Here is a 20,284-nt window from a genome sequence, read left to right on the forward strand (position 1 = left end):
AAAACCTTTAATCTTCGCAACAATATCAAGTTTTTTCAAAAGAAATAAATATTACTTTGAAATACATGGTGATTCCATATAAGTTTGGGTGTGTGTATATGTAACGGCTATTTTATAAAAAATCAAAAATAATTAAGAAAAAAAATGTATGTATTTTGTTTTAAAACCTTCTCCTAAATACATCAAAATAAAAAAAAATTAAAATTTTCTACATAAATTAATTCAGGATATTAATAGTTAAACAAATCTGCAGGGTGCCGGGAAAAAATTTTGGGCAGATATTCTTTAAAGAATTTTTTTTACACACATACAAAAATCACATTTTTGGCCCCGGAAATATTTTTTTAGGTTTTTTGGATCATTCTTAGGTTTGGAACAAGAAAGTTATCTCGTCATTTTTCTCAAAAGTTGATAGTTTTCGAGTTATATGCGATTTTAATCTGAAAAATGCGAAAATACGCATTTTCGAGGCTTGAAAACTCATATTTAAATTATTACTTTTGAGGTTAGCAAGTGTCCAAGTTGAAGTTTAAGCATTAGCCTGGGCCGAAATGGGCAAAAAAAAATTTTTTTTGTAAAAGTGGAACTCTGTATAGTAAAAAATTTGTCTTTTGTAATAAAAATAAGACAGAAAAAAACTCAGGCCGGTATTCGAATTTTTAGCCGCGCCCCTGGGGCCCCCAAGGGCCCAATTTTTTTTTTTTCGTTTACTGATTATTTTCGTAGTGAAAAAATCCTTTCAAATATTGTCAAAAGTAAGCTGTTAAAAAATAAAATGGATATCTGAATTTTAAACTGCGCCCCGCACAGTTTAAGTGTAGTGAAAACATCAAAGAGAGACTAGTTTGTGTAGCATTTCGCTTGATTTGATCATTTAAATGTACTGTTTGTAATTAATTTTTATTTGCATTGCAAAAAAATACTTTAATAGATCAAACCAACCCAGAGCTTACCACGTGGAGGTAGCTACACCTCAAGCTCCTCCCTCCCACCCACCTGTCTTATTTTTCTATTTTAAATCTTCTGTTTTAAAATACTGATTTTTGTTTTCAAATTCTGGTAACTTTTTTCTAGCATTTAGTTTCGCCCTAATATAGCCGTCTCTTGTCGTTTCTCCACATACTTTTTCCGAAGCCTCTGTTACGATTTTCACACACCGTTCTACGGCTTGTGTGTGACATGGGAATTTGTCAATAAAGTCGGGTGCCCTTTTATCCTTGATTAGCTTAAGAAGGAAATCGTCAGTAAGCTTCGTTGTTAAAGGAGGCTCTGATAAAAAACACTTTTGCCAATCAATTAAAAAAATATAATCATCAGCGTCAAACTGTATGTCTGGAATTTTAAAATATCGTACAACTTCTGTTGATTTTTGTTTTCTAGCTTTAATAATTCGATGCACTGCTAGTTCTCTAACATGATCACGAGAATCAAAAAGCATTGCTAAGAGTAAATTTTCAGGGTGCAGAAAATATGAGTTGGTTGAACTTACCCTCTGAAATATATTTTGCACATTACCTGGAAGTTCTCTTGATGCTTTAATCGCATTCCATAAATGTATTGCATCGTATTCTATTACGGGTTTATTTACGGGCATATACTTTTATAATGAACTTTACAAGCACTCTTAAATTTTCGGAGGGGTCATTTGTAGACACATAATATGTGTTATATTATAACCGTAACAACCTATTAGCTGTTGTAAGCCAGCGAGCATGACTCATTTTTCCAGGTGTTTTATTCGCTAAGCTTTCTTGGCAATATCCCGCGTTAATTGCCAGACAAATGTTATAAAGGTATTGTTGATCATTACTTAAATCTTGTTGTATCACAACTGGGAGCACACAAGAAATTGATTCAAATTTAACCACGGACCTTGTTTCACATTCTTTAAGAAGTGCGCCTATCGGACCTGAAAATGTGTAAGGTCCTTTTGTGATGCCATCTAACTCTTGCAACAAATGTCTTAGAGGGAGCTCATTGGCGTGTAGCAAACAAATACTCCACTGCAATGGTTTGCCAATGTGACTTTCAATTTTGCGAATAACTCCGTTTTTCCATCCTGTCCATTTTTGACATTGGTTCCGTCAGAGCCGATTACTACTACTTCATTAAGATCTGTGTTCTGTTTTTCTAAGGATGAAATTAGTCCATTAAAAATATGTTCTGCAGTTCCGGAAGTCTGTAAAGTTACGTATCCAAAGTAAATACTTCCTGGCTCTTGTATTATTGAAATATGTTCTTCAAGTTTCGTAGTTCGTCTTCCGTCAACTTGATGCAGTGTCTTATCTTTGCGCCCATCAAAGTATAACCCTTTTACTGTGATAGCGAGAGGTATCTGCTGAAGAGCTTTTCGATTTTTTTCTATTTCTCTACGGACCTTGTTTTTATCTATGACGTTAGATAACTTATCCGGAGCAATTATTTTCATATCTTCTAGTACTGCAGATGCAATTTTAGCTACAGTTCTATTAGATGCACCAGTTAGGTCCGCTATTTGTGCAGTACAAGGCAATGGCGTTCTCATTTGCTGCTTTGTTTTTAGTATTTTAAGCCTCTTAGGTTTATCAACATAAGGACATTTAAATTCTTCTTCGCTATCTTCAACAAGAGAAGACTCTGAAGAAGTTTCATTCAAATCAGAATCCGTAATAATGTCAGTTACCTTTTGTGTGCCGCTAGTACCAGGTAAGGATTCCTTATGATTCCTTAATAAGAAATCAGTTTCATTTTTAGTGTATCTCTTTGCCTCTTTTTCTTTTCTTAACATTTGTTTGTTAAGTTGTGCAGTTTTAACTTTATCAATACCTCCTATTATCACTCTTCTGTCATTTCGTTGATCGGTAATAAATTCCCACTCTACTTCTGGTATTTTACGTGATTTATCGCACTTGCAATTCTTTAAGTTCACACATTTACAATCACAAATATCAAAAATTTTAAGGGAGTCTAATTTAAACTTGTTTAACTTTTCATCGAGAAATGGGGTTTTTCTACTTTTAAAAGGTTTAAGAATAGTCCGATATTTTTTATTGTAAGCTACAATCATCTCGCAAATACGCGTATGTCCTAGAACTGGAAGTGATGCACGAATCCATATGTCTTTCACTTTTTTTGCCACGGTATTAGCGATTTCACTTGCAGAAGGTTGTTTGCTACCTTCCCCTTTAAGTTCACGACGAACACTTTCATAACACTGTATTATGTCCTGGTAAGTCGGAAGTTGAACGGAACTGTCCACACAAATATCCTTAACATTTCCGAATAGAGGACAACTGTCACTCGCCCGGCTTTTTATAAAAGACATTTTAAAATATAGTTTTATTCTTATTTCACCAAAGCTCTCACAACGACGACTAATTCGAAACTGATAAGGAACTCGGCTGATCGGCTCTCGTGCATTTATGTGAAGTTGTGTAAGAGGGACACTAGGAGGGAAAGGAGGGACTGACAAGTCTAAGCCGGCGTGGCGCGGCGTCTTCTAACACCGAAAATACCGAGATATGCGTTGCGCTATTTATAGATGATTGAACTTGAAAAGTGCGTCAGCAGTTACGCTAACAGCATAAAGAGGACTCTTTTGAAGGGGCTCGGGGCGCGGTTAAATATTCGAATATTAATGTTATTTTTTGATATGATACTACAAATATTACTTACAACAATTTTTTTACTACGGAGGTGAAAAAAAAAGAACAAAAACAGTTGACCCCCTTGGGGGCCCAGGGGCGCGGCTAAATATTGGAGTAAGGCCCCAATTTTTTTTAGGATGTTTTTTTTGCACCAAAGACATATTTTTAGCACTACGGTAAGTTGAATTTTAGAAAACAGTTTTTTCGGCCCAGGCTATTAAGCATTCAATTTTAAGATTATGATGAGTAATCGGGACCTATTTCAATATAAACCGTTGTTTTTTAATTGCTAATTATGTGCGTCTACTCGACTTTTACCCCGCAGCGCGGCTGCGGCTCTTCGCTGCCCGTCGCACTAGATGGTGTTTCTTTGTCGCGCTATTTATTTGGGGTAGTTAATTGGCACATTGACAATGATTAATTTGACAAACAAATACATTATTTAAAAAACACTGTTAGGTAATAATATTACAGGGTGTTTCATTAATAATTGTCCATATAGTAACTGGAAAAACCTTAGCACAAAATACGAAGATTTAAGCTAAAACACTTAAATAAAATGTGGTTCCTTACTGAGCTACAGGGTGTTTTATTTAAAAATTTAAAAGTTATTTTTCCTCAGCATTTTAAAACTATACGACGTATCCTTTTTATACTTGGCAGAAAGTGTGACTACTATACACCCTACTAAATTGTGAAAAACAAACGTTTCTAGCTACAACCAGAGGCGTACGACAGGGGATAGTGAATGGTTGACCCTTCTTAAATTATACGCCACTGGAGGAATTACTATTTTAGTGCCATTTTTAGATTTTCCAATACTTTCTACGTATATAATATACCCTTCATTGGTCACGATAAAGTCATTAGTTTTCGAGATATTTGAAGTTAAATATGAAACGGCACAGTTATTTTGATTAATTTATATGATTCATATTATGATTAAAATTTAAAAATTATTTGTAGCCAGTACTTTAAAACTATTTGGCGTATCCTTATCATACTTGGCAGAAAGTGTAGGTACTGTACACCCTACTAAATTAAGATAAATAAACGTTTTTAGCTACTACCAGAGGCGTACGACAGGGGATAGTGGCTGGTTGACCCTTCCCAAATTCTACGCCGCTGACGAAATTGCTATTTTAGTGTAATTTTATGATTTTCAAATACTTTTTATGTAAACAATATAAGCTTCATTCGTAACGATAAAATGATTAGTTTTCGAGATATTTGAAACTAAAAATGAAGCGACACAATACATTAATCAAAATAACCGTGTCGTTTCATTTTTAACTTCAAAGATCTCGAAAACTAATGACTTTATCGTTACGGATGAAGAGTCTATTATTTTCATAGAAAGTATTGGAGAATCCAAAAATTGAACTAAAATAGCAATTCCGCCAGTGGCGTAGAATTTGGAAAGGGTCAACCATTCACTTTCCCCCATCGTACGCCTCTGGTAATAGCCAGAAACGTTTGTTTAACATAATTTAGTAGTTTGTAATATACCCATACTTCCTGCCAAGTATGAAAAGGCTACGTAGAATAGTTTTAAAATGCTGAGCAAAAATAGTTTTTAAATTTTTAGATAAAACACCCTGTAACTCAGTAAGGAACCACATTTTATTTAAGTGTTTTAGGTTAAATCTTCGTATTTTGTGCTAAGGTTTCTCCAGTTATCATATGGACAATTATTAATGAAACCTGTATACACAATTTTAATTATTGTGAAGTACTACATGTTGTGAGGTAGCTCCTGTATGAAAAATGTTTCTGATTCGGTATTTGCGGATTCCTGCTCAAAATGTCTTATTTAAACACATTAGCAGGGTGCCGGCAAAAATTTTGGGAAGAAATTGTTTAAACAATTTTTTTTTTAAACAAAGTCAAAATATTACCTTTTTTCCCGAAAATATTTTTTATGATTCTAGGGTCATTTAAATAAAAAAGAACTCTTCTTATTTTTCTCCAGAATTGATAGTTTGTGTTATATAACCGATTTAAAATTTGAAAAATACGAAAATACGCATTTTTATACGAAAAAACGCCTATCTAAATTATAATTTTTAAGGTTTCTAAGTGCCAAAATTGAAGTTTAAATATTTATTTTTTTCAAATTGTGTTTATTATTTGGGAACTGTTTAGCTTTACACCGTTGTTTTTTAATTGTTAATTATGCGCGACCATTCATTATGCGGCTTAAAATTCGAGTAAACTCGCATAATGAACAATTAAAAACAATATTCTGAATTGAAAGAGGCCCCGATTACTCTACGGAATGTATAAACATAATGTTTATACCTTAATTTAGGCACCTTGCACCCTCAAAAATAATATAAATTATATGTGAGTTTTTAAGCCTTAAAAATGCTTATTTCCGCATTTTTCAGGTTTTAAATCGCATATAACCCGAAAACTATTAACTTCCCAGGAAGATACCAAGAGAACTTTTTTATTTAGAAATACCTAAAAAATCTAGAAAATATTTTTCGGCGAATAATTCAAATAATAATTGAAATAAAAATATAAAAAAATTGCTTAATTATAATTGAAAAAAACACGATTTGGGAGCGACATTTTGTTTATAAAAAATAGCTTTGAATACCTACATTAATAATATGTATATACAATCATAATATTCTATTCCAGCAATAAAATTGCTGTTAAATAACTTTTCATTGTATTTTGCTAATTTGCCCAGAGTATAAGTCAAAATTTTTGAGTTATTTGCGAGTTAATATATTAACTTTTCAACAAACAAAAAATACATTTTTAGACGGTTTTTATCAAATAACTTAAAATGTAAGAATTTTACCGAAAAAATCCTTTTTATCAAAAATATAGATCATAACAAAGGAAAAAAACGGTGTACGTACGAGATGTCTAGACCCAGTAAACGAAATGTTCTAGCCAATGAAAAATAAATTGATACTCGCTAAATTTCAAATCGAATACTTCAACGTGAAATAACCATAAAATAAAGCACTTTTTGGGAAAAACTCATTTAAATTCTTTTTAATGTTTAAGACAATCTATTCTTCACTTTTGTTTTTATTTTAAGTTTCTAGCATTCACAGTAAAAAAGTTACGCAACAAATAATGTTGATCCCTTTTTTTTTTGTTAAAAAAAATCGTGAAAATCTACTCTTTATTAGCACCCCCAATGAAATTAATCGTTACCACTTCACAAGTTACTTTATTCGTGCATGTATTTATTAATATGATCTGTGAGCTTTATCGTTTCAAAGTGCTTATTTTTGAAAGAGCTTGGAACGAGTCACTAATCACGAGTCTATGCAAATTTTGAACAGCCTTTATCTTAACCAGTTTTTGTCTTACAGAAAAACAAAAACTTAAAACATGCGTAAAAGCAAAACCTATATTTTTGTACACTTTGAAATTTTGGGTATCATTAATAATTTTTAAGTTATTTTGACAAAAAACATTATTTTCGAAATTAAAAATTTTAAAAATTTTACTTTAAAACCAAATTTTTATTTTGAACGGATATTTTTTCACCACCGATAAGGGGTGAAAACCCTAGGGTAAAAGCATACATCGGCGCAATATCGCTTTTGCTTTTTCACATATTAGCTATATGTGTGGCAAATTTCATGTCAATCCAAGCAGACTACAAGAAAATGTCATAAATTTACAGTTTTATTATATTGAATGTTTTAACTCGTATTATAATTTAATTTATTTTTCTTTTTCAGGTTACTCATCATACTCTATACGTCCCTTGTCTTCATTTCAACATATTTTGATAAATACAAAAGAAATAGGTTTAGAGGTAATTCATACTTGTATAAAGAGTAAGTCACTGAAAATAGTTCATCCTGATATTAAACAATGAACAATACAGGATAGTTTCGTTTCTATTAAATTTATTTTGTGATTTTTCAAAAAATCTATTTTGATAACCTGTTAATTGTTATATTTCACATGAAAAAGTGTTCGGTACGGATCATAAAATCTGACGTAAAAAACTACCTTCTCTAAAAGTAGAGAATTTAAATGTTCCTGGAGGCAAACCATTGCCATCGACTTTAAGTCACTTTCTTTTCTTGTATTTATAATGTAGTTTGAACATTTATCCACAGTTTTTTCTATTTTTAACTGTCAAAATTTCACCCTTTTTTCAATCTTATTACGTGGGATTACTTGCTTTTAGGTTCACTGATGATGGACTGATAAGTCAGAAAACGTTCGTTCTGAACAATGAATGTAATCCGTTTGGATTTTTAGAATTTTAATTTGTAACGAAATTTTATACCAACTACACCACGGAGTTTTTACTTCACGTTAAGTTATTTACCAAGATGGTATACTGCCAATTTTCGGGAACTATCACGTCTTATTTAAATTGGAATGTTAATGGCCCTGTATATCTCTATAAAGAAAAATAACTTTTTTTTTAATATTCAGTCGTTTCCCTTACAGAGACCGATGCGTGTAGGATTTGCCACCCTGTATAATTATGCTTTTGATATTTTCGATCAAGAAATAACCGGAACTAATCATATTTTGATATAAATTTTCTTTTATTTTTAGGTTATCCAGATAAGTTCCTATTGCATTTTTCGTTATATCGTAGCTGGAAAAATAGAACGGATATTTCAAAAAATGAAAATTACCAAAAACTATTATCTATGCAAGGTTTAAGAGTCTATATGATGCTAATAGTGTTCTTACTACATCTTACGTTTATCTATTTTAATATTCCTGTAAAGAATCCGAACTATCATCGAGACCTTGTAAGTTTTTTTGGAGAATTTTTTATAATGCTTTTTAATAATATTTTTTACAATGTTTGGAGGCTCAAAAAGTCAACACACAAAACATGACAAACATTACAATATAATATACCTAACATCCAAATCTGTTAATACTTTACTTATTATAGGGCTGGATCCCGCATATGAAAAAAAGTTGATTAATAGCAAGCTGAAAATTTGTTAATAGCTTAAGGGTGTCTAGGCAGATAAACTTTGATATATGGGAACACCGGAACAGGGCAGTTTTATTTGTGGAACAGGTTAAAAATTTGGAACGGTCAGACCACGAAAACGGCACATTTATTTTGTCCGACAGAATAGACTTAAACTCTCCGAACAGAGATTAAACTCTCATGAAAAAATCAGACTGCTATTTATCACCAAATGGGCGTTTTAATGAGTGGAACATGTAGAATACGTTAAATGACAGGAATTATGACAGGTGATAAATAGCAGTCTGATTTTTGCATGAGAGTTTAATCTCTGTTCGGAGAGTTTAAGTCTATTATGTCGGACAAAATAAATGTGCAATTTTCGTGGTCTGACCGTTCCAAATTTTTAACCCGTTCCACAATTAAAATTTCTCCTGTTCCAGTGTTCCCATATATCAAAGTTTGTCCGACTAGACACCCTTAAGCTATTAACAAATTTTCAGCTTGCTATTAATCAACTTTTTTTTCATACGCGGGATCCAAACATATTATAGGGGAGTGCAATTAGAATGAAAACATGCATTGTTTCGGAAAAATTCAAACAAGCTCATATTTATCTAAAACTTTTTTTGTTAGTTTATATTATACATGTTAAAGTAAAAAGTTTTACTCGCAGATTTGGCCGCTAATTGCTTATTATTGTTTAAACAATAACAAACGTTTTGTATACATAATTATAAAAATATCGTTCAATTCATCATTTTACTTTGATCAAATAAGTTTCTATTTTCTTCTTGATTACGCTGAATCCGAATATGGCATTAGAATTTAAAAATTCTTATACAGAAGCTCTTATACAATATGCCTGCGTAGCTAGGAACCACATGCAAAAATTTTATATTATCAATTTTACGAAAAAAAGTTATTCTTCATAAAATGCTCTGAATAGTCAAAAATTTAAAACTCAACCATCATAATATATCAAATTTTATCAATATTATACGAGTTATGTCAAAAATATAAATGTCGTTAAAGAGTAAAGTACCTTCATATTCCAGAATATCAAAAACCGCTATTATGAAAAGTTGTTTGAAATTAAAAACTATGTTTTAATATACAATTACATCATTCTAATCAAAAAAAAATTTCAATTTTTTCTCAAATTACTTATACCCATCATCATTTTATTACAAATATGATAACTAGTTTATTATCAATTTTACGAAAAAAAGTTATTCTTCATAAAATTATCCACCTGGTCTAAAATCTAAGACACATCTAACAGATTTCAAACTTTTGCAATTTTATACGAGGTATGTAAAAAATATAAATTTTACTTAGAATTAAGTGCCTTTATTATTCACAATATTTAAATTAGGAGGATGTTATTGAACACTGAGACATATTTTTTAATTCCAAACAACTTTTCTTAATAATAATTTTCGATATTGTAAAATATAAAGATACTTTACTCTTGAGTGAAATTAATATTTTTTGACATACCTCGTATGAAATTAATAAAATTTGACATTTGATGGTTGCATCTTAGATTATATACGATTCAGAGAATTTTATAAAAAATTACTTTTTTCCGTAAAACTGATAATAAAAAAGTTATTAATAGGTCTCAAGTTACGCAGACATACTGTATAAGAGCTAAAAAAATTTTTTTTGTTGAACATTTAATATTGTTGAAGCTTTTTATAGGCTAATTATTTATATGGGAAATAAGCCACAATTAAAATGAAAAAAATAATTTTATTAACGTTTCGACGCCCAAATCGGGTGCCGTTGTCAAAATACAAAATATTACTAAAATAAACTAAAGTGTTGTTGCTAAGCAAAAAAATTCTTCTAATAATTTATTTAATCTCACTCATTTATATTGGCAATTCAGACATATATTATACATTTTAAAGTAGAAGACTTTAAAATGATATTGCCAATATTTATGAGTTGCGTACCTGGGACGACTTACTGAAAGATAGTTCATTCGATTACATGAAATTAACCCCAACTCAAGAATATCCGTCATAAAAAATTATAGCATGTGATATGTCTTTAAAAAGACAACCAAATGCAACGACAGTAAAATTCTCGCGTTAGAGACTTCATAGTAAATCACAAGGGAAAACCAGGAAAAACCCTGTGATACTATCCCGACATCGTAAGTATTTGGTCTTACATTAATTTACTCTCAAAAAATAATACCAAATTCTGACTTGTAACATGTTTAAATTATAAATATTATTAATAATACTAGATATATAAGTAATACTAAAATATGTACTAGCTCGATATTATTGACTTACTAATCTTGGTATTTTCTTTCTATTGACTTCCTCTTTCAGTATGGGTAACCACATCCTACTGCATTCTACCGAGGAATTTGCGACACAATTGGTTTCATTTAGCATAATTAGAGCCGCTTCTTTGATTTTTCTCTTTTTACTATCTGATTCTTTCAGGACTATACTTGAATCTCTCCACTGAATTCTATGTTCATTATCCCATGCGTGTTGACATATTTGAGATCTCTCAAATTCTCTATTTTTAATATAAGATTGATGTTCACTTATTCTAACGTCTAATGGTCTTGATGTCTCACCTAAATAAAATTGTTCGCATTCACAAGGTATTTTATAAATGCAATTTTTTGTTCTTTCTTGATCATTGTTAGGTTTAGTTTTAGATAGAATAGATCTCAATGTGTTTATTGTTTTGAATGTTGTTGAAATGTTGAATTTATTTTCTATTGTTTTAAGTTTCTCGGATAGTCCTTTTATATATGGTATTGATATTTTCCTCGTATTATTTCTGGTGAATGTTGTAGGATCCCGTTCTAAGTTGTTCTGTTCCATTCGATCCAATCTTGACAATTCCTTATTTATAAACGATAAAGGATAATCATTTTTTAATAAAACAGATGTTAACAATTGTTTTTCTGCTAAAAAGGAATTTTCGTTAGAACAAGTAATTTTGGCTCTATCATATAAGGATTTAATGATTCCCTTTTTTTAATCATTAAATCCTTATATGATAGAGCCAAAATTACTTGTTCTAACGAAAATTCCTTTTTAACAGAAAAACAATTGTTAACATCTGTTTTATTAAAAAATGATTATCCTTTATCGTTTATAAATAAGGAATTGTCAAGATTGGATCGAATGGAACAGAACAACTTAGAACGGGATCCTACAACATTCACCAGAAATAATACGAGGAAAATATCAATACCATATATAAAAGGACTATCCGAGAAACTTAAAACAATAGGAAATAAATTCAACATTTCAACAACATTCAAAACAACAAACACAGTGAGATCTATTCTATCTAAAACTAAACCTAACAATGATCAAGAAAGAACAAAAAATTGCATTTATAAAATACCTTGTGAATGCGAACAATTTTATTTAGGTGAGACATCAAGACCATTAGACGTTAGAATAAGTGAACATCAATCTTATATTAAAAATAGAGAATTTGAGAGATCTCAAATATGTCAACACGCATGGGATAATGAACATAGAATTCAGTGGAGAGATTCAAGTATAGTCCTGAAAGAATCAGATAGTAAAAAGAGAAAAATCAAAGAAGCGGCTCTAATTATGCTAAATGAAACCAATTGTGTCGCAAATTCCTCGGTAGAATGCAGTAGGATGTGGTTACCCTTACTGAAAGAGGAAGTCAATAGAAAGAAAATACCAAGATTAGTAAGTCAATAATATCGAGCTAGTACATATTTTAGTATTACTTATATATCTAGTATTATTAATAATATTTATAATTTAAACATGTTACAAGTCAGAATTTGGTATTATTTTTTGAGAGTAAATTAATGTAAGACCAAATACTTACGATGTCGGGATAGTATCACAGGGTTTTTCCTGGTTTTCCCTTGTGATTTACTATGAAGTCTCTAACGCGAGAATTTTACTGTCGTTGCATTTGGTTGTCTTTTTAAAGACATATCACATGCTATAATTTTTTATGACGGATATTCTTGAGTTGGGGTTAATTTCATGTAATCGAATGAACTATCTTTCAGTAAGTCGTCCCAGGTACGCAACTCAAAAATATTGGCAATATCATTTTAAAGTCTTCTACTTTAAAATGTATAATATATGTCTGAATTGCCAATATAAATGAGTGAGATTAAATAAATTATTAGAAGAATTTTTTTGCTTAGCAACAACACTTTAGTTTATTTTAGTAATATTTTGTATTTTGACAACGGCACCCGATTTGGGCGTCGAAACGTTAATAAAATTATTTTTTTCATTTTAATTGTGGCTTATTTCCCATATAAATAATTAATCATAAAAATGCCACAAGGAAATAGCTTCAGAACAACTTTTTATAGGCTATTGATTATATTTAAAATAAGATAGCTAAAAGGAACTACAACGTTAACGGGGTTTTATCATTTCATATGGTCAATGGACATCTATATATGAAAAAACCGCGGAGTGCTACCATTTAAAGGGGTGCGTTTTTGAGAAATGGGTGAATTAGTCCCTGGGCACAGGTTACATTAGGGTGAGTTCTATGCACTTTTGGTACAAACATATCTACATAAAAATTGTTCCTGGTTAAATTTCCTATCTAAATATCACTTTATAAAGTCAATGATACTTTTTTTTACAAAAATATATTCAAAAGAAGAAGCACAAAGAAACCCAAAAGAAAGAAATTTTGTTTTTTGTCCCATAACTTTTGTCCACGAGGATATAGGTATAGACATTGCTTTACAGAAAAAAAATCTACATATTTCTTCTTTAAAATGCTGTTTAGTAGAGGCAATTGGGATTTATAGTTTTCGAAATATGATTTTTCAAATTTCGCCACTCACAGCAATTTTGGGCAATTTTCCTTGTTATTTCGCCAATATTGTTACTATTTTCTACGTAACTTTAGGTATATGCAATGGTACACATAAGAGGAATAGAAATCAATTACCTTTAAAATGGTCTACTGTATATCGTTGTACGACTTTTTTTTTAAGAGATTATGGTTTTTCAAGGTTTTATACTTTTAACGATGTTTTATAATATAATACAAAAATAAAATAATATTAATATATTATATATTATATATTATATATTATATATTATATATTATATATTATATATTATATATTATATATTATATATTATATATTATATATTATATTATATAGTACCTAATACAAAAAAATATTATTTTTACATTTTTTACGATTATTTTTGAAATTTGTCATTATAACTTTTTTTTCTTGTACATGAATATACTATATATTGCTCAATAAAGAGGGCTTACTTTCTGTTCTTTAAAATAGTGTATCATCTATATTTAAATATGTAATGGAAACCAAGTGATTATTTGATATTTTTTTACCTGTATTATTTAATATTATTTCTTTTACAAAAATTACATAAACATTAGTCTTAGAAAACATCACCTTAGTTAAAATTATTTAAACGTTGACATTTAAAAAATTTTCAAAATCAAAGTCCATCTCTTCTTTATTATTAGCTTCAATAACTTCGTCTGACACCTCAGTTATCTTAGAGTTCCCACAATTAGCACCCATACACAAGCACCCTTTGCAGAATATTGAACAACTAATTCCTATCTATCTACAACCGCAGTTTTTTTGTACATCCTTTGGTACACTTACATGCTATTTTTTCAAGCAAAGCTTGTGGTGCAGGAGCCTTGACAGTAAATATTGGAATTAATCCATATTTTGAAGTTTGCCCGGCCGAGTCAAGTGGATCCAAAGTATTACAAACAATGGTATTACCTATAAAACATAAGCTTCAATCATAATACACAATCACATAAAAAAGTTATAATGGGGAATTTAAAAAATAATCCTAAAATCAAAAATCGTTGCAAGTACTTATTACATTTTGAAAAAGCATATCTTATTCAAAAATAATTCCAGAATTTTTTATAACACACCATTTTAAAGTAAACAGAATAAGCTATCTTTTTTATTATATAATATATACCTAAATGTAGAAAAAAAAAAGAATGTGTGTGTACTTTGTACGCACGTAAGAAGTTATACTTCTACTACATATTATGTGATTTTTAAGACTATACCAAAAATTTAAAAAAATAAAAGAATAAAACGCACACAAACACATTGAAAAATGCCACAAAGAAAAAATGATTTCTGGACGATAATAATTGTTGGCAAAAATTTTAAATACGCATTTGCTGAAAAAAAAAATTATATAACAAATATACTTACAATCATAATATGCATAAAAAAATAAAACTTGCATCGGGAATTGAACCCTTGAATTTCGTGCCGCTTTGACTCGTAATCGAAGCGTAGACTCACTCGTCCAATCGCACATTATTTATCATGTGGAAAAATACGGTAACTGAACGTTTTACTGTTTGACAATTGTTTTGAAAATTATGTAGTTTAAATTTTGTGGAAGAAAATATAAAAATATAACAAAACAGTAATAAAACAATATATTAGATGAAGATTGGTAGAACTTTTGTTGGTAATCAAATTAAGTATGTAAATCAAAGCATTACATACCTACTAGATAAATAAATCTACGCCAAAAAAATCATAATTTAAAAATAAAAATCGAACCTAATTTAGGATTTCTCTCTAAAATCCGCATTCTTGAGAAAATAAATGTATGTATTTCAACCTAATCCAAATGTATAATTACAATATGATTATAATAAAAACTAGGTACTTACCAAATTAGAATGAGTTTTCCTTGTCCAAAATAGTCCAAAAGTCCAAAAATATAGGTATATGAAAACTATTTAAAAAGGCAGTATAACTATTAACTAACTTTTGTTTGTTGTTTCTTTTCACACAAATTTTAAAACGCAACAACCATAAATAATCTAACTACAGCTGTGCCACAGCCACCATATTGAATAATTTTTGACATGTCATTTGAACATCCAATCAGAACAAAGTTATAATGCGCATGCGCCTGGTCGCTAGGTTTTCCCATATAAAAATTTACCCTCTATCGCCGGTAAAGAAGTATAACTTCAAAAAGTTATAGTGGGAAATTTAAAAAATAATCGTAAAAAATATAAAAACTCGTTAAAAGTATAAAGTCTTGAAAAAGATAACCTCTTTAAATGAAGTCGTACAACATTATACAGTAGAATATTTTAAAGGTAATTAATTTCTATTCCTCTTACATGTACCATTGCATATGCCTAACGTTACGTAGAAAAAAGTTCAGAACAATATTTGCGAAATAACAAGGAAAATTGCCCAAAATCGCTGTGAGTGGCGAACTTTGAAAAATCATATTTCGAAAATTGTAAATCGTAATGACCGCTACCAAACATCATTTTAAAGACAAAATATGTAAGTTTTTTTTCTGTGAAGCAATGTCTTTACCTATATTCCCGTGGACAAAAGTTATGGGACAAAAAACAAAATTCCTTTCTTTTGGGTTTCTTTGTGCTTTTTCTTTTGAATATATTTTTGTAAAAAAAAGTATCTTTGACTTTAAAAAGTTATATTTAGATAGGAAATTTAACCAGGAACAATTTTTATGTAGACGTGTTTGTAACAAAAGTGCATAGAACTCACCCTAATGTAACGTGTGCCCAGGGACTAATTCACCTATTACTCAAAAACGCACCCATTTAAATGGTAGCACTCCGCGGTTTTTTCATATATAGAGATTCATTGACCATATGAAATAATAAAACCCCGTTAACGTTGTAGTTCCTTTCTATAGTACATAATCAATAGCCTATTATTAAATGTTTTTTAGGTAAGTTTTATAGAAAAAAGTTGTGATCATTTTGTATAAAAATTTTTTTAACTGGTAAATTTCGGTTTTTGTATTACATTTTTGTTATCTTTCTTAATTTTCTAAAAAAGAAATAGTTTATTTTATTTCTAAAGTAAAATAATTTAGTGCCTTTTAAAGATTACATCCTAAGCTTTAAAAAAGCAACTATAAAACTGAAATAAATTTGTTTAAATTTGAGTAACACCGTCTTAAATTGGTGGTAATTCTGTAAAACTACGAAGCTTTCAAAAATTACATTTTTTGAGACGTCGTATCATTTGAATTAAATTTTTGAGATTTTTTTTGAGAGAAACATCGTTTAGTAAGATATCTGAAAGGTAAGATGTGCAAAATTGAGAGTTTTGTAAGAAAAATTGTATTAGTTACACATTTTTAAATCATTTTTAAACCAAATTCATGTAAGTGTTAATTTCCGCCCACACCATACTTATGCCCATACATTTTATTTCTTTTTATTACAACCATAAGATAGCTGAATTATTCTTCTTTCATGATCAATTTATAAAATTTCATTTGATCCATTAGTTAAAGCATTACATTAAAATAACTCAAGCGTGCACTTCGCCGTACGCTAGTTTACAGTGCGTCAATGTTTGTGAGAAGGGTGCCTTTAGAGTTATAAATAAAAAATTATAGAAGCTATAGATTTAATTTTAGAAAAATCAGTTTATTATGGTTATTTTTGTAAAATTTTCTGAAATTTTCAACGGTCAAGTCAGTTTTTTTCTACAATTTATATTTTCGGAGTTAGATATTTAAAAAAACATCTAATTTAGCAGTTCATTCGTTTAATCAAAAATTAAGCACCCACTTCTCGAGTAGAACTTTTTGATATGTTGTTTATTAAACATTTCTTAATGAAATTAAAAAAATTTCTATCCTGTTTGATTTTTTCCGAAGTGAAAATCTATATGCACTCCCCTATTACTGGTACCCGAAAGTTCTTAAACTTGTGAATTTTTTTCCTTTAATTGTTAATGATTTCAAAATATTATCAAACCCACGGTAAGGAACATAGAGGTTTTGGTAATAGAGACAAAAAAAAAATCAGCAGATACCTGGCTGGGTCAGTGTTCACAAAAGGGAACATTTTGAAATTTTAGTAACTTTATACGAGGTATATAAAAATATGAATTTCGCTCAAAAGTAAAGTACCTTTATGCTAATTTCACAATATCGAAAATTTTTATTATAGTAGGGGAGGAAAGTATGCTAAATTTGCAGTTACTCGAGCTCGATGGGAACTTATTGGGTTGTGAAGATTAGGTCCTACAACCAAAAAAAGTGAAGTATTTCATTTAAGTGGGGACTTCCCATTTTTAATTTAATTTTCCATTTCCAACAATCGTTTTTTCCTATTATAGCGACATCTATCCATAATTCGAAAAAATATGTCGAATAAAAGTTACTTATTTTTACGTAAGGAATCCAAATCCGTGATAAAAAATGGGGGCTCCTATTTAATATTTTAAAGTAACCCCCATCCCACCTCCGTGGTGGGTCGTGAATACGTTCATTTCGCACTTTTTTGATCTGATGTTTATTTCGCGAAAAATCGCGGGGTTCCTATTTAAAATTTTAAATTTACCCCCCACCCCTCTCTGGGGGGTCGTGTTTTGCATAGGTAATTCGATAGATTTTTAAAAAATATTGAACACGTATTTTTAGTTTTTAAATCTGACGTTTATTTCTTGAAATATTGATTTTTTCTTGTGAAATTTTGTGGCTCACCCATTTCCTTACGCCCCGCTCAAATCGTGAAATTTTTTAATTATGCACTATTCTGCATGTACTCAACTTACCTTATATTAATCTGACGATTTCGAGTTTTTCTAAGGATAGATTTAAGATCCAATATAAGGTAAGGGTACATTTACAGGGTGCAAGGTTTCTCCCCATATTATAATTTGACGCGCTCGAGTAACTGCAAAAATCCCCACTTGGGCTCCTCTACCATTATGAAAAATTGTTTGAAATTAAAAGCTATGTTCTACGATTATTATGCAATTACGAGATAAGAAGTCGAGATAAGAAGTCAAGGGAAGTCTTGAAATGGGATTAAGACCATCGCAATAGATAACTCGATAGCGCAAGTTTACTGAAGCTCGATTGTAAATGAAATTGAAAAAAATTTACAAATTTTTCTCATCTACCTATAGGGCAGTCAATGAGGGTAATTGGCTCCGAATTTCATCCTACTACATCGATTTACTTGATATTTTCACAGTAAGTAGGTAAGTCAGTAGCTCAAGAAACAAAGTCTACCCTATGCCGATGTGCGCTTTTATCTTGGGGGTGGTTCCCACCCATTCTCGGGGGTGAAAAATGTTTTGGTTAAAATAGTCACGGAAGAGACTAGAGAACCTAATTTTAAGCAAAAACTGTTCTATAATTATTTTTTAAAAACCAATACTTTTTGAGTTATTCGTGGTTGAAAATTGGCCATTTTCATTGAAAAATGACACCTTTTCGGACTAGTCCATGTGGTGAGACCGCTCCCGTCTGAAAAAATTTCTGATTCGGTTTCTTTGTGGATTCGTATTCAAAAATGTCCCCTTTAAACAAATCTGAAGGGTGCCGGGCGGAATTTTTGGGCAGAAATTGTTTAAACAATTTTTGTAAACAAATATAAAAGATCACGTTCTTTTGCTCTGAAATATATATTTTTAGGTTTTTTGCGTCATTCTAAACAAGAAAGGTATCTTGTAATTTTTCTCAAAAATTGATAGTTTTCGAAGTATAAGCGATTTAAAATCTGAAAAATGCGAAAATACGCATTTTTGAGGCTTAAAAACTCATATTTAAATGAGTATTTTTGAGGTTTTCAGATACTTAATTCGAAGGCTAAATATTCAGCTTCAAGATTCTAAAGAGTGATCGCGTTTAACTTTAATTTGTACTGTTGTTTTTAATTTTTAAATATGCATGTTTATCCGATTTTTTTGCCGGTGCGGCGCTCTCTATTTCAAAAATCTCCTATTTTCCTCCGAAAAATATTTTTTCTAGATTCTTTGGGATATTCTAAATAATATTATATTGTACAACAATAGAGAAAAAAGACATATTTCTCACGAGCGCAGAAGTTTGTTGGCACGAGCCGAGGTACAAGGCGAGTGCAAATTAAGCGAGGGAGAAATATGTCGTTTTCTCACGTGTTGTACACTGTACGTTTTCTATGGATGCGTTTTTGTCAACAGTTCAATCTTCAAAATTAAATTATTTTAGGTGCTGTTATGTAGATTATATGCCAAAATTGAAATAAAATACATATTATATACATATGTAGGTATTTAATATTCTTAATATTTATATACTTTTATTTATTTAAAATTATAGTTACCAGTTATATTTGAACAGTTTTGAAAGGTAATTCCTCGTAAATTTTGGTTTGACACGTTTTATTTGACAAATATATTTGTGTTTGTGTTGTGTATGTTACCATAGAAACCGCGATTCTACATATGGCACCCGTAAGAAAAAATATTTCTCACTGCAATAGCCGACTTTTCTCACACCCTGAGAAATTGTTCGTTTTGAATGTATGTAAGTAGTGAGAGAAGTTGCACATTGTATAGCATTCATAGAAAAAATAAGTTTGCTGACATTTTTCTCAGAAGTTAATAGTTTTAAAGTTATAAGCGATTTGAAATTCGAAAAATGACAAAAAACGTATTTTCGGTTTTTAAATCGCTTTTAACTTTAAAACTATTAACTTTTGAGAAAAATGTCAAGGAACTATTTTTATTTAGAATGTCCCAAAGAATCTATAAAAATATTTTTTCGGAGGAAAATAGGAGATTTTTGGAATAGAGCGGGCCACACCGGAAAAAAAATCGGATGGACATGCATATTTAACAATTAAAAAACAACGATTTAAATTCAGGTTTGACGCGATCACTCTTCAGAAACTTGAAGCTGAA

General features: G+C 30.2%; 1 protein-coding gene across 3 annotated transcripts in view; it reads left to right on the forward strand.

Moving 5' to 3' along the window:
* Positions 1-20,284, forward strand: part of LOC126883279 (uncharacterized) — a 152,621-nt gene that overhangs the window by 44,406 nt on the left and 87,931 nt on the right. For all 3 annotated transcript variants that reach the window (XM_050648617.1, XM_050648616.1, XM_050648618.1), the window contains 2 exons: positions 7,343-7,419; positions 8,181-8,383. In XM_050648617.1, coding sequence (XP_050504574.1) covers positions 7,343-7,419; positions 8,181-8,383 — 280 coding nt within the window. The remainder of the gene's footprint in view (positions 1-7,342; positions 7,420-8,180; positions 8,384-20,284) is intronic.

The sequence above is a fragment of the Diabrotica virgifera genome, chromosome 4 (genome assembly GCF_917563875.1).
Source record: "Diabrotica virgifera virgifera chromosome 4, PGI_DIABVI_V3a".
Lineage (NCBI taxonomy): Eukaryota > Metazoa > Arthropoda > Insecta > Coleoptera > Chrysomelidae > Diabrotica > Diabrotica virgifera.